This window comes from Cucurbita maxima, unplaced genomic scaffold (assembly GCF_002738345.1).
Source record: "Cucurbita maxima cultivar Rimu unplaced genomic scaffold, Cmax_1.0 Cma_Scf00031, whole genome shotgun sequence".
Taxonomy (NCBI): domain Eukaryota; kingdom Viridiplantae; phylum Streptophyta; class Magnoliopsida; order Cucurbitales; family Cucurbitaceae; genus Cucurbita; species Cucurbita maxima.
Window position 1 is genome coordinate 1,330,124 of NW_019272047.1, and position 12,980 is coordinate 1,343,103.

At 37.1% G+C, this 12,980-nt stretch overlaps 2 protein-coding genes across 5 annotated transcripts; both read left to right on the forward strand.

Annotated features, from left to right (window-relative positions):
* The first annotated feature begins 710 nt into the window (after nt 1–710).
* On the forward strand, nt 711–9,008 carry LOC111466352 (ATP-dependent DNA helicase Q-like 5). 2 transcript variants are annotated; one of them, XM_023110959.1, is made up of 20 exons: nt 711–1,916; nt 2,026–2,079; nt 2,434–2,546; nt 2,682–2,894; nt 3,017–3,095; nt 3,492–3,545; nt 3,649–3,723; nt 3,826–3,879; nt 4,342–4,386; nt 4,476–4,570; nt 4,654–4,783; nt 5,509–5,607; nt 5,925–5,980; nt 6,078–6,180; nt 6,660–6,788; nt 7,283–7,455; nt 8,040–8,064; nt 8,153–8,268; nt 8,488–8,789; nt 8,872–9,008. In XM_023110959.1, exons 1-19 carry the CDS (start codon nt 762–764, stop codon nt 8,576–8,578), a joined length of 2,859 nt encoding a protein of 952 aa, XP_022966727.1. In that variant the 5' UTR covers nt 711–761; the 3' UTR covers nt 8,579–8,789; nt 8,872–9,008. The 2 variants fall into 2 exon arrangements, with proteins under 2 accessions (XP_022966727.1, XP_022966728.1); XM_023110960.1 differs by lacking the exons at nt 8,040–8,064; nt 8,153–8,268; nt 8,488–8,789; nt 8,872–9,008 and having other exon boundaries at nt 6,660–6,829; nt 6,901–7,417.
* Nucleotides 9,009–10,029: 1,021 nt separating this feature from the next.
* LOC111466355 (uncharacterized membrane protein YuiD-like) lies at nt 10,030–12,881 on the forward strand. Of its 3 annotated transcripts, XR_002714365.1 has the most exons (6): nt 10,031–10,352; nt 10,745–10,901; nt 11,001–11,051; nt 11,193–11,285; nt 12,395–12,606; nt 12,738–12,881. XR_002714365.1 is itself a non-coding variant. In XM_023110964.1 (5 exons), exons 1-5 carry the CDS (start codon nt 10,282–10,284, stop codon nt 12,499–12,501), a joined length of 384 nt encoding a protein of 127 aa, XP_022966732.1. In that variant the 5' UTR covers nt 10,030–10,281; the 3' UTR covers nt 12,502–12,874. The 3 variants fall into 3 exon arrangements, 2 of the variants coding, with proteins under 2 accessions (XP_022966732.1, XP_022966731.1); XM_023110964.1 differs by having other exon boundaries at nt 10,030–10,352; nt 12,490–12,874; XM_023110963.1 differs by having other exon boundaries at nt 12,395–12,874.
* The last annotated feature ends 99 nt before the right edge of the window (nt 12,882–12,980 follow it).

A 12,980-nucleotide genomic window follows, 5' to 3' on the forward strand; every position in this document is an offset into this window, starting at 1 on the left:
CCTAGCATATGCGTTTTAAAGTCTTAAGGGAAGCCCATAAGGGAAAGCCTAAGAAGGACAATATTTGCTAGTGGTGGGTTTGGGTTATTACAAAATAGATCTTTCAACGAACTAGACTTTTTTTTTTTCATTCGAATTGCATCATATTAGTCAATTATATTTATATTGACAATTTCAAAGAGAGTCCAAACACCCACTGCTCGACTCCGCAAGCACCAAAAGCAAAAGAAATGAAGTTATGTGGATAAAATGGGACGTAATGAAAAAGATCCATCAAGAAATAAGCTATACGTTGTACTTAAGAACAAGGAACCCGTGTTGAAAGTGGCGAAATCGCCCACGTTAGGGGCTTGAAGAATTGGAGCGATGGCCATGAAGACGATGGGACTGTCATGAACGAGTGAGATAATCTTGAAACAACATTTGTTCGTTATATAATTGAATTTTATGCCTAAAAAATACTCTACTAGATCTATAAAATTTTAAAGAACGCTAGAGCAATAAAAAATAAAAAATTTAAGAAACTTGTATGGTTATCCCAAATATGATCTCGTGTTTTTTTAAACCATAGTGGGCCTGGGCCCGAAGTTGAAGCACGAAAAGGTGGGCCTGGGCCCGAAGTTGAAGCACGAAAAGATGGGCCGGCCCAATGAAGATACAATAGCATTTGGCGGGAAAACTGATATCGGGCAAACTAAGAAACCTTCGACACTTCTTCATCCGTTGCTCTCCCTCCAATTTCCCGTCGCCATTCACACAACATGAATTCCGATTCAGACTCAGATTCAGATGCTTCTCACATCTCCGCCACTCCTCCCAGAAATTCAAAGCCGCCGCCGTCTTCTTCAGTTACTCCGTTCACGTCAGCTTCCAATGCCAAGTGTAAGTTCAGTAAAGCCACTTCTTCTCTGGCGCGTACCAGGTCGAAACCTGGAAAGCACTCCTCCAGAGTTGCTAAACCTTCTCCACCGCCTGATACGAAACCCTCCGAGGAAGAATCGCTTCCCGACTGGACTCCCCTTCCAACTCTGCCATATCATATCCGTCGGGCTTCGGATCAGAGTCGTGGAATTTCGTCCTCCGAATCTATCGAGATGCTTCCAGCCGGGTTCTTTTCAAAATCATCATCGTTCTTGAAATTCCGTGGATCCTGTCTTAATTTTGAGACTTCCGAGGAAAATCCGTCTTTATCGGAGCCGAGCCAGCAGAACAATGCTGAGACTGAGGTCGCTAGTTGTTCAACGGCTGATTGGGGATCAAAAGATAATTTGTTTAGTCCCGGGAATCCGGTGAAACTCGTTAGGAAATATCCTAACTTGATTGGAGCCCACGTTCCTGCTCCGCCAGTCAAAGTGCGCAAATGTGGAGGTGAAGGCAACTTTGTGAAACTTAACTTGAATGGTAGGAAGCGAAAGTTTATTAAGAAATTCAACCGGAGAAAGTATGGCGAGAGGAGTAGTTACCGGTCCCATAGAAGGACTAAGATGAACTTGAAAAATGGAGATTGCCACGAGACGGCTAGTTTCTTCGATGAAGATGGTTTGGTTACAGAAACAACGCAACATCCACAGAAGCAGGGCAATGGAGGAGCGAAATTTGATCCCGTTTCCATTGAAGAGACTATATCCAATGTGCGAAATGACCCATCTGATGATAACTTGGTAGAGTTGTTGAAGTTAGCTTATGGATACGATTCTTTCCAAGAAGGGCAGTTAGAGACTATCAAAATGGTGCTGGCCGGGAAATCAACGATGGTTGTTTTGCCCACCGGTGCCGGTAAATCAATTTGTTATCAAATGCCAGCAATGGTTCTACCTGGGATAACTGTTGTTGTTAGTCCTTTGGTGGCATTGATGATAGATCAGATAAAACAATTGCCGCCTGTAATTCAGGGTGGTTTATTATGCAGCAGTCAGGTAGTCGCTGCTCAATTTCTCTATCAAGCTTTTTAAACGTTTTTGCTTTTGTATGATGACAGTGTGAAAGAGTGAGAAACTTTACTTGATCATTCCTTTGTATTTGTAGAGACCTGATGAAGTATCTGAAATAGTGAGGCTGCTTATCCAAGGGTCGATGAAGGTACATGAATGGGAAAATTCCCAATCTTTTCTCTCTCTGTTGCAAAACATAATCGTGAGAACAGCTGCATTGATTCGTTATCTTGCATTTAAATGTTACAAGTATTATTTGGATGAGTGTTAGAAATCACAACTCTCTCTCCATAATGGTATGATATTGTCCATTTTGAGCATAAGCTCTCATAACTTTGCTTTGGGCTTCCCCAAAAGGTCTCGTACCAATGGAGATGTATTTCTTACTTATAAACCCATGATCATTCCCTAAATTAGCCAACGTGGGACTCCCTCCCAAGAATCCTTTATAGTTAAAATGTCATCAGTTATTGCGTGGTTAAGTTCTTATATGTATTTTCAGGTGCTCTTTGTTTCACCTGAAAGGTTTCAGAACCCAGATTTTTTGTCAATGTTTTCTAGTGGCTTAGTGGTATCGCTTCTTGTGGTGGATGAAGCTCACTGCATATCTGAATGGCAAGTTGATTCCCTATTTGAACCGTGATCGGCATCATTTTCTTATTTAGACACTCCACTTATGAGACCTCTGGCTTTCAGCATTTGCTATGGCATGAATGAAATAGTCTAAGTTATTCAATTTGATATGACCAGGTCACACAATTTTCGACCTTCATATATGAGGCTTAGAGCATCTCTACTTCGAGCTCAACTCAACATTAACTGCATTCTTGCAATGACTGCAACGGCAACTACTTCAACTATGCAAGCAATTATGACTGCGTTAGAAATTCCTTCAGATAATCTCATTCTGAAAACTACAGTAAGGACAAATCTACAATTGTCAGTATCAATGAGTACAAATAGGCAAGTATTAAATCTTGAGAGTTGATTTTTCTCCTTCTTAACCACTTTAATTTTATCAGATGGATCCTTTTAATTAACACTTCCAATGTTTCAATTTGATTTGATGATGTGCTGAAAATAAGAGTGAAAGATCTACTTAAGCTAATCAAGTCTTCTCCCATAGCTGAAGTTCGGAGCATTATTATCTACTGCAAGTTTCAGGTTTGTTTCTGTCAGTAATTTATTATCATAATACATAGAAGTTTGAATGCAGCTTAAGCTCACCCTCTAGGTCTGTAGCTGTCTTTTGAGTGAGTGTGGAATGAAACGCTCAACTAAACATTATTATGTCTTTTCCCATTTATTTCATTCTCTGAATGGGCCAATTTTTTCATTAACTTTGAACTGTTTCGTTGTGCGGTGGCTTCAAAAGTTCTCTTCCTAAGTAACTTAGTATTTTTGCAGAGGAAAGTTTGGTTGAACCCCTAGCTGATCTGTAGTTGTCTGTTCATCATTTTGCACAGTGACCTGATTTTGTTTCTCAATTTTCATTAATCGTCTAGATAAATTTTTTAACTTTTAGTTAGCCATGATTGCTTCTCTTCTCTGATGCTGCAGTTGGAAACTGACTCGGTAAGCAGATACTTGTGTGATAATGGCATCTCTGCAAAGGTTACTTCTGCATCTTAGCTAGTTTATGAATAACAACTACTATTACCTTTTTGGGGTATTTGAAAAGTTAATCTGATAGGTTGCTTCCTATTTTGCTAATTAGAGTTATCACAGTGGTCTTCCTGCTAAAGATCGCAAACACATACAGGAGAATTTTTGTTCAAACAAGATTAGAGTGGTGAGATACCATATTCTTCTATTATTTATGTGAATGTATGTATATAAATGTTATGAGTAATTATTTCCTCTCTCAATGCATTGACTGACACTTTTTCTAAAGGTTGTTGCTACTGTGGCTTTCGGCATGGGACTTAACAAGAGGGACGTTGGCGCAGTAAGAATCTAGAGAGCATTTTCAAATTGTTTTTTTCCTTATTATAACTGCATACAGTGTGAGGATATTCCTGATTTATTGAAGTGGTTGACTAGCAATGAAAGAGTAGTATGAACATCTTTCTGTATCGGATCAGCTCATCTCTCTAAAGATGCTCCATGTCAGGAATGTCAGTTTTTTTTTTTAAAAAAAAAAGCACGTGCTTGGTTTTTTATTTGTCCCAAAAAGGAGCGCGTGATCTGATTTTGAAGTCAGTTGAATACACCAATGCCCCATCCTTGTGCATGTAAGCAATTAATAGTTAGCTGTGGAGGATTACAATAACGTGAAATCTTAGATGGACCACATTGTACATGAGATAAATGTTCAAGGCACAAATTTAGCCTTTATTGGTTTTGTAGTATTTGTACTATATGAACGATGATATCTAAACAGTAAAAAAGTAAAGTTAAATTGTTTCAGGTAATCCATTATAGCATGCCGGAAAGCTTGGAGGAATATATCCAAGTCGGTAGCTTCTTCTAATATTGTTCATTTTCTAATATGACATGTATGTTATGAGCATTCTATATAGATTAATAGTACACTTATTGCAGGAGATAGGGCGTGCCGGCCGTGATGGTAGATTATCCTACTGTCATCTATTTCTTGACAATGACACATATTTCAAGCTTCGAAGTCTTATGCACAGGTCATGTGATATAAAATTTCTCGTTTTGTTAGCTATTCAAGGATTATATATTCTGGAACTGATTTGAAGTATTGTATGAACAGTGATGGAGTTGATGAATACAATATAAACAAATTCATCAGTGAAGTGTTCTCTGAAAATAACAATTCGTGTGGAAAAGTGTATTCAATGGTCAAAGATCCTGCATCTCGTAAATTTGATATGAAGGAAGAGGTCACTTTCTTCCACTGTTTTTGCAACTATCTATTTTATTTTCTTTAGAGCATTGAGGTGACAAACTTAACTGTTATTATCGATATAGGAGTTAGTCACAATTTCAAATGAATATGCATTGGCTGTGGTGTTTGCAAATTAAGTATTAGGAAAGTCTAGCATCATGGAAATCTTTTGTTAGTTAGAAACTCCACTAATCTGTAAGGAAGAATTGATGTAACAGCACTACTTACCATTTGGAGAAACATGGCTCAATTAAGAGAAAAAAAAATCAAGAAAGGGAGTAGAACCACGCCAATTCTTTTGCGGGAAGGATTCTAACTCTCCCATCAACTTAAGGAACCAAAGCAAGTTGTAGGATGCTGAAAAGCAACTACATTCTAGAAGTAGATTCTTATGCGTAATTCAAGTCAGAGTTTTAGTTGGTGAGCAAAACATATAAACTTTTTGAAAAGTTAGAAGCCATCTCAACTTAAATCACTCTACTGTTCTTCCATTACCGTGTATTAAGTCCTTGTATGCAACTTTTTCATCCCTACATATTCTTCCACATGTTCTTTGCTTTAGAAATTTATCAAGTAATATAATGATGATGTAAATATAGAAGCCATGGAGATCTTTTAACTGCTGGAATTTTTTTTAGTGAAAATGGAACCTCCTTACCGAACTTCTCCATTATTTTTTTTAGGAGAAGTTGTTTTCTCACTTGGTTTGATCTCCGACAGGTGATGATTACAATTCTAACATACTTGGAGCTCGGAGAAATGCAATATTTGCGCTTACTTCCTCAGTTAAATGTGACTTGCACTTTGAATTTTCATAAGGTTGATCTTCAATGGTTCTTTTCTCTCTCACTTTCTGACTATGAAAGCTTAATTAAATTTTGATTGCTTCATGACTATGGCTATTACAGTTCTAAAAACTTTTTAACTAAATTAATGGTATCATTCCTGACATATGTTCAGTATCTCAGCATATATTGATCCATCTACTTGTGTCATGCATTTGAAAAATGTAATGTTCATAATATGGTGCAGTCAATATTTGGAGAAAGGGTTCCTTGGGGAAAAAAGGGGGAAAGGGTTAGGATAGGTTTGTTTCTCGGTGCTTGATGCTTTTGCGTATTCTGTGTTTGGCGCAGACTTCACCAGCGGTGCTTGCTGACAAAGATATCATTGTTGCTGAAATTTTGAAGAAGTGAGTACCTAGTTTTGATCTCGACCAATCTAATACTATGCACTATTGGGAGAAAAAATTGCTTTTCGGATCAGGCTATTAAACTTGGGAACTTTAGGTCTGAAACTAAGCAGGGGCAGCATGTTTTTGACATGCTCACGGTGGTCAATAGCATTGGGATATCATCTACCAGTCTCTCAAATCATTTGCAAAATCTTAAGGTTCGGATGGTTTTAAATGGAAAGCTCAACATCTCCTTTATTTTCTTTTCATTCCATATTTACAACAGTCATTGGTCAAGCTTTATTCCAATATAACCTTGCATTTTAAAATTTAATTACTCTCAACTACTCAATGTATCAGCATTTATCAACTTCGAATAATGCATAAATATTCAATTTGAAGAATTGAAGATGAGTGAATGCATGTAAAATAGGCCCTTTTTCAATTTTATCTATGCAGTTGCATGCATGAATATAATTTAGAAAGACGTTGGACTAATTGTTCATCGATTTTAAACAGATGCAGCATGCAACTTTGGTTTCAATAATCCTAGAGAAGATTTTTGGCAATATGTCGAGCGATTTAAAAAGTTATTGAGAAGTTATATCATGTGTTATATTCTTTGGCTTTTGTAGTTTTGTCTCTACTATCCTCTATTTCTTTTATGTAACAAAGTTTCTTTCTTATACTCTTTTAGTTGAAGGGAGAAATCACATACGAAATGAAGGATCTGGCATACTGTTATACAATTTTGAAATATCCTGAAGATTTTTGTTCTCTGTCAGCACATCTTAGAAAATGGTTATCCGAGATTCAGACTAGTAAGGTTGTTGATTCTGACTTTGCTATGCATTTTTTAATCTATTTATGTGAGTCTATTTTGGAGGTTAGCATGTTGATCATGTTTCCGTAGGCAGCATAGAAAGCAATTCCCCTACATAATACCATAATAGATGGCCGTGATACCACCACAAAACTTGTAATTGTGGAGCCTTTTTTTGATCAATACTTCTCATCCACTAAAGTTTTGATTCACTTGCACCTATTTTCATTCAAAAAAACTTGAAAGAATTGGTTCATTACGTCTGCTGATTTGTATTTATTCACCCAAAGCACCAAATTTTTTGTTAAGATATATTGTTGTTACCTTCCATTTTCAACACCTTTGGGCCAAAGCTCTGTTGTTCTGACTGCGTAATTTACGTGCAAGCTAGCTCATCTACTCGTGAGTGTGTCCCCTCGTAGATCGACATTTGGGAGGATGTTTTATGTTTTTCTTTAAATCAAGCCTACATGTCTAGGGGTTGTTTTTGTTTTCAGGTTAGGAAACTGGACGCCATGTTTGATGCGGTGACTTCCGCTGTGAATTTGTGTGAAAAGAAGACTCAGGGCTGCTTTAACTATGAGCAAACACCATGCTTAGAAGGAAAGATTTGTTCTTATTTCCAGGAGGGTGATAATTATGATATTCCAAATAAAATGAACCAGAGCAGGTATGTACAGTCACTATTTCTGTATATATTTCTGATATGCAAAGAGTGTAACGGCCTAAGCCCACTACTAGTAAATATTATCTTCTTTGAGCTTTTCCTTTTGAGCTTCCCTTCAAAGTTTTTAAAATGTGTCTGTTAGGGAGAGGTTTCCACACCTTTATAAAGAATGTTTCGTTCTCCTCCCCAACCGATGAGATTTCATAATCCACCCTTCTTCAGGGCCCAGCAGCCTCGCTGGTACTTGTTCCTTTCTCCAATCAATGTGGTACCCCTCAATCCACCTCCTTCGGGGCTTTGCCTCCTCGCTAGCACATCGCTTGGTGTCTAGCTCTGAATTATTCATGTGCGGCCTCCTCAATCCACCCCTTTGGGCTTTCTCTTTCAGGCTTCCCCCTAAGGTTTTTAAAATGCGTATGCTAGGGAGAGGTTTCCACATCCTTATAAAGAATGTTCCGTTTTCTCCCCAACCAACGTGGGATCTCATAAGTAGATTATTCATGCAATACTATTAATTCTTGTTCTTATTCGTTTACTACGTACATGAGGTATATAATTGTTCTAACATCAATATTATTCACGTGCAGCCCGTTCCTCCGAGCAGATATAAAAGTGAGGGCTAAAAATGCTTAACGAGTTCATTTTCAACGGGTCAATGCTCAGCTATGCTGAAAAAAGCTTCTACTCTTTGCTGTAACAGGTCTTTTTGCAGAGTAACTCACAGGCTAAGTTCACTCCCAGGGCCGTTGCAAGGATTATGCATGGCATTTCGAGCCCCGCTTATCCTTCAACAATATGGTCAAGAACTCATTTCTGGTAACCAAATTTCCTTTTAGTTTCAATCAAATTCCCTTACATCACCATTAGAAAATACTTGATGACGAACCACCTTTAGATCACTCTCACCGTGCCAAATATGAATTTGTCTAAACTTGTAGGAAGAAAGAAAGTCTGTCGCCTTAGTAAAACATTGAAAAATCATATTTTGCCTGAAATATAAGCAACCAATCTGATTGTAAGCATTTGGGATGACAGGGGTAGGTATACACAGGTCGATTTCTCTGTAATAATGGAAGCAGCTACGTTAGAGCTCTTAAATTTTGTCGGGAAGGACGTCGCGTCCTAGCTATACATGAACAGATAGATCTTTTTCAAAACTGTTGTTGAGCATCTAGATCCACAGGCATAGCAGTTGGGTGATTGAAAACTTGGTCATCTCATTCTCATCAATCGACCATTGCCATGATTACCGCTTGAGTAGTTAAGAAGCAGATGGTCCATTTTGTTGTCCGCCGAGCCTAAGTTCACGAGGACAAACAAGATCGATTTCAAGAAAGGTAGATTAACTGAGTCACTGACAGAGACTTTCATAGATTTCTCTTAACGCTCTGTCAGCTGTGAATTAATTTTTGTTTGCAGGAGAACATATTGGAATCACAAGGGATGGAGTTCATCAAGTTTTCTGTTGGTTTTTGTACAGATTTATTGATTACCAAGGCCCATTTGCCTTGTTCATCTGTACTTCCTGCAACTAATGTAACTTATACCACAAGTAAGTGAAGTAACAAAAAGAAAACTAGGAATTATTATTATTATTTTATAATCTTTTTTTTTTTATTTTTTTATTGAGGGCATGGAACATTCGAGAATCTTGTTTTCGTTTAGTTCAAAGAATTTGGGGTTTTAAACTTTTCAACCTTAAAAGGATTAGATTACTCTACATTTGAATCCGCTCACCTCTTTTTTTTTTTTCTTTTTTTTTTTTAATTTTAAAATAAATTATTTTTTTGGTCGAGCATCAAAAATTTAAACTTTTAATCTTTTCGTTAATAATATAATATATGCCTCGATTAATATGAGTTTGGTTCAAGTTAGAAAAAATATATTTATGGGTTATGTTAATTTGTTTGTTTTATTTGACGGTGTTTACAAAAAAATATTTTAAATAGGTGTGTCTAAAAATCTCGATGACCCAAAAACACCCATCAATTGAAATCAATTCCTATTGTTTGGGTCGGATTCAAATAAATAAAAATTTCATGGATGTTCATTTCAATAACAGAATTGAGTCTAAAAAATGTTCAAACTCAATCTAACTCAACCCTTTGTCAGAAATACAGTGAAATCATTTTTCCTATTCTTTTCCCAGACCTTGCGACTGAGAAAACTTCATAAAATATCCCATATACGTAGGTGGTAGATGAGAATAGGAGAAGGGGTCAGATTTATACCAACGAGAGTAAGTGTAATAATAATGTTTATAATGCTACAGCAACTAGTAAGCAAAATAATATGAAAAGAAAAATGAGGATATGAAATAACCACAATGATGCACGAACACCCTTAATTTTAAATGCATAATAAATACAATTCATAAATATAAAAAGAAAAATCTCTTATTCGAATAGTAGCCAAAACTTAAAATGTCTCGAAAAAGTTATAATTTAATTAAAGTTAATTTGAATAAAAATTATGGGTTAAAAAAAAAAGTATATTCTTAGAAACAGAATATTGAGTCAATAATTCAGTTTGTAGAGATCCAATTGGAAATTGGAAGAAAGAGAGAGAAAAAAAAAAAAAAAAAAAAAAAAGCGTTGGTTTAATTGAAGAATAAGAACATAGAGAAGAAATCAGGCTATGGAACCGAAGCTGTCCCTTTCCCTCCGTTTTGCCTCCTTCACCAACTAACCACCTCTCCGCATAACATCAAAGCTTCCCTCTTTCTCATTGATTTCGTTTCTCCAATCCCATATTTTGAATGTTCTCTTCATAATCCCAACAATTTTTCGACTCCAACGCCCCGATCTTCCCTTTTCCTCAACCATTCTCATGAATTTCCCCATCATTTCTGCTCTCGTTGCCTTCGCAATCGCCCAGTCCATCAAGTTCTTCACTACTTGGTATTCTTCTTCAACTTTCCTTTATAATCGTGCTACTCGGATCCGATCCAATTCTTGGTTTTCACCCATTACGTATGAGCTTTCTTACTGGCTGTGTTTGTCGCGTTGAGGCTTGATATTGCAAACCCTATATGACGAAAACAATTGTTCTGAGATAATATTAGGTTTCTTTAAATTTGTGTAGCTCGTCTAATTATGAGTCGTTCGTGTACTGTTCTGGCATCTACCATAGGATTCTGTGATCTGTTCTCCCTCCGTCGTCCTAATCAGAAAAAGTGTTTTGTTTATAGCTTTATCAACAAGCTCTTTAAAGAAGCTTTTATTGGTTTTGGATTCCTTTTTCTTGTTCAAGACTTTAATTTATGGTCTTTTAAGCTCTTGTAACATTGCAGGTATAAGGAAAGGCGATGGGATTTTAAGAGACTAGTTGGATCTGGTGGAATGCCTTCGTCTCATTCTTCAACTGTTTCTGCTCTTGCTGTAGCCATTGGCCTCCAAGAAGGCTTTGGAGCTTCAGTTTTTGCTGTTACATTGATCTTAGCCTGTGTTGTATGGTTTCCCTGTTCATTTTTCGATACCATTTTGAGTAAAATTGTAAAGATCTTGGAACCTTTTTAAGGATGTATGACATTGAGAATTTGGTGGCAGGTAATGTACGATGCAACTGGTGTAAGATTACAAGCTGGGCGCCAAGCAGAGGTTCTATGGTTCATCTGTGCTTCCTTGTTCAACCCTTCCTCCCTTCCTCCTTTTCCTTTTTAGTCCTTAATTTCTCTCATTTGGGTATTGTTTTTGTATCTTTAAGCTTATCCTTTTTTCCTTGACTGTTTGATTTTGTAGGTTTTGAATCAAATTGTATACGAGCTTCCTGCTGAACATCCTTTGGCTGAGAGCAGACCACTGCGAGAACTTCTTGGTCACACCCCTCCCCAGGTAAGATGACATTGTGCAGTCTATTAGGAGATTCTTGTCTATGAAATTGACACGTTAATCAATTTGTTAATATTGTATTGAGGGTTAGGAATCACTGCTTTCACAATGGTATGATATTGTCCACTTTGAGCGTAAGCTCTTACGGCTTTGTTTTTTGTTTCTCCAAAAGGCCTCATACAAATGGAGATGCATTCCTTACTTGTAATAAACTTGTGATCATTCCCTTAATTGGCCAACGTGGGACTCTCTCCCAACTATTCTCAACAATCCTCCCCTTGAACAAAGTACACCATAGAGCCTCCCCTAAGACTTATGGAGCCCTTGAATATCCTCCCCTTAATTGAGGCTCGACTCCTTCTCTGGAGCCCTCAAATAAAGTACACTTTTTGTTCAACACTTGAGTCACTCTTGACCACACAGTCGAGACTCACAACTTCTTTGTTCGACACTTGAGGATTCTATTGACATGACTAAGTTGCGGGCATGGTTCTGATACCATGTTAGGAATCACGACCTCCACAATGGTATGATATTGTCTACTTTGAATAAAAGCTCTCACAGCTTTGTTTTTTGTTTCCCCAAAAAACCTCATACCAATAAAGATGTATTCCTTACTTATAAACTCATGGTCATCCCCTTAATTAGCCAATGTGAGACTCTCCCCCAACAATCCTCGACATTAAGTAGGCTACGTAGGTTATGACCAACTTTGAGATAAAATGGAAAATTGTTATTCTACTGCAAATTCTGGCTTCCATGACCTTCATGTGCCCGTTAAAGATTAGTAAAACTTGATAAACCTGGAGTAATGATAAGACAGATGTTGAAAGACTTGCTGCTTGGCTAATCATTGTCTTTTTACTATCATCTTTGGTATAATGCTGAACTGGAGATGATATAGACATTGTGGGTTGCCCTTTGAATAACTGGCTTCACGAATGCTTAGCAATTTCTTGGCACTTTTTTTGTGTTTTTTGGCTGGGGAGGTTTCAAAGAGCGAATAAGACACTTGAGGGATATTCATTTGTAGCTCTTTTATGCCATCTACTAGAGAAGAGAAGTCAGGATTCCAAAAGAGAATTGAGGCCTTTCTTTTTACTTGATTACAGGTTTTAGCTGGAGGCTTACTTGGTATTATCACCTCTTCTATTGGCCATTTGATAATCATAATAACTAAGTCTTGAACATTATGATGATGAAATAGATGAAGCCGTAACCAGTCGGTAGCTCAAATCTTGTCATTAATGAAGGCTGGTTGGTGGAAACTTCAGTGTCAAATTATTCTTGTGAATACGGTCTTCTGCACATAAAGCTCTGATCAGTAAGATATTTGATAATAATTGTTTGATTGATTGCTGTATTTAGTCCATTGGACCAACAAAAGCTGCAGCAACACTTGCAGTGAATCAGAACACAAACATATAGTTCTTAGCATCTTTTTTGTTTTATTAGGTAGCTCTAGTAGCACTTGCTTCCAGTCAATTTTGATTCATCTGGTTTTGGATAAAAGGGCGAAGGCAATACTTCTGAGGCTCATCTGACTAAGTTATTACTTCTTTATTGATAAAAACTCCTGATTATCTCAGTCATTGTTCATATCTTATTGTACTTTATTAGGATATCGAACTTTTATATGTTTAGCACCATGTTGGAAGATTCTCCAAACACAGCTCCACCCTTGAACTAAACCTACCT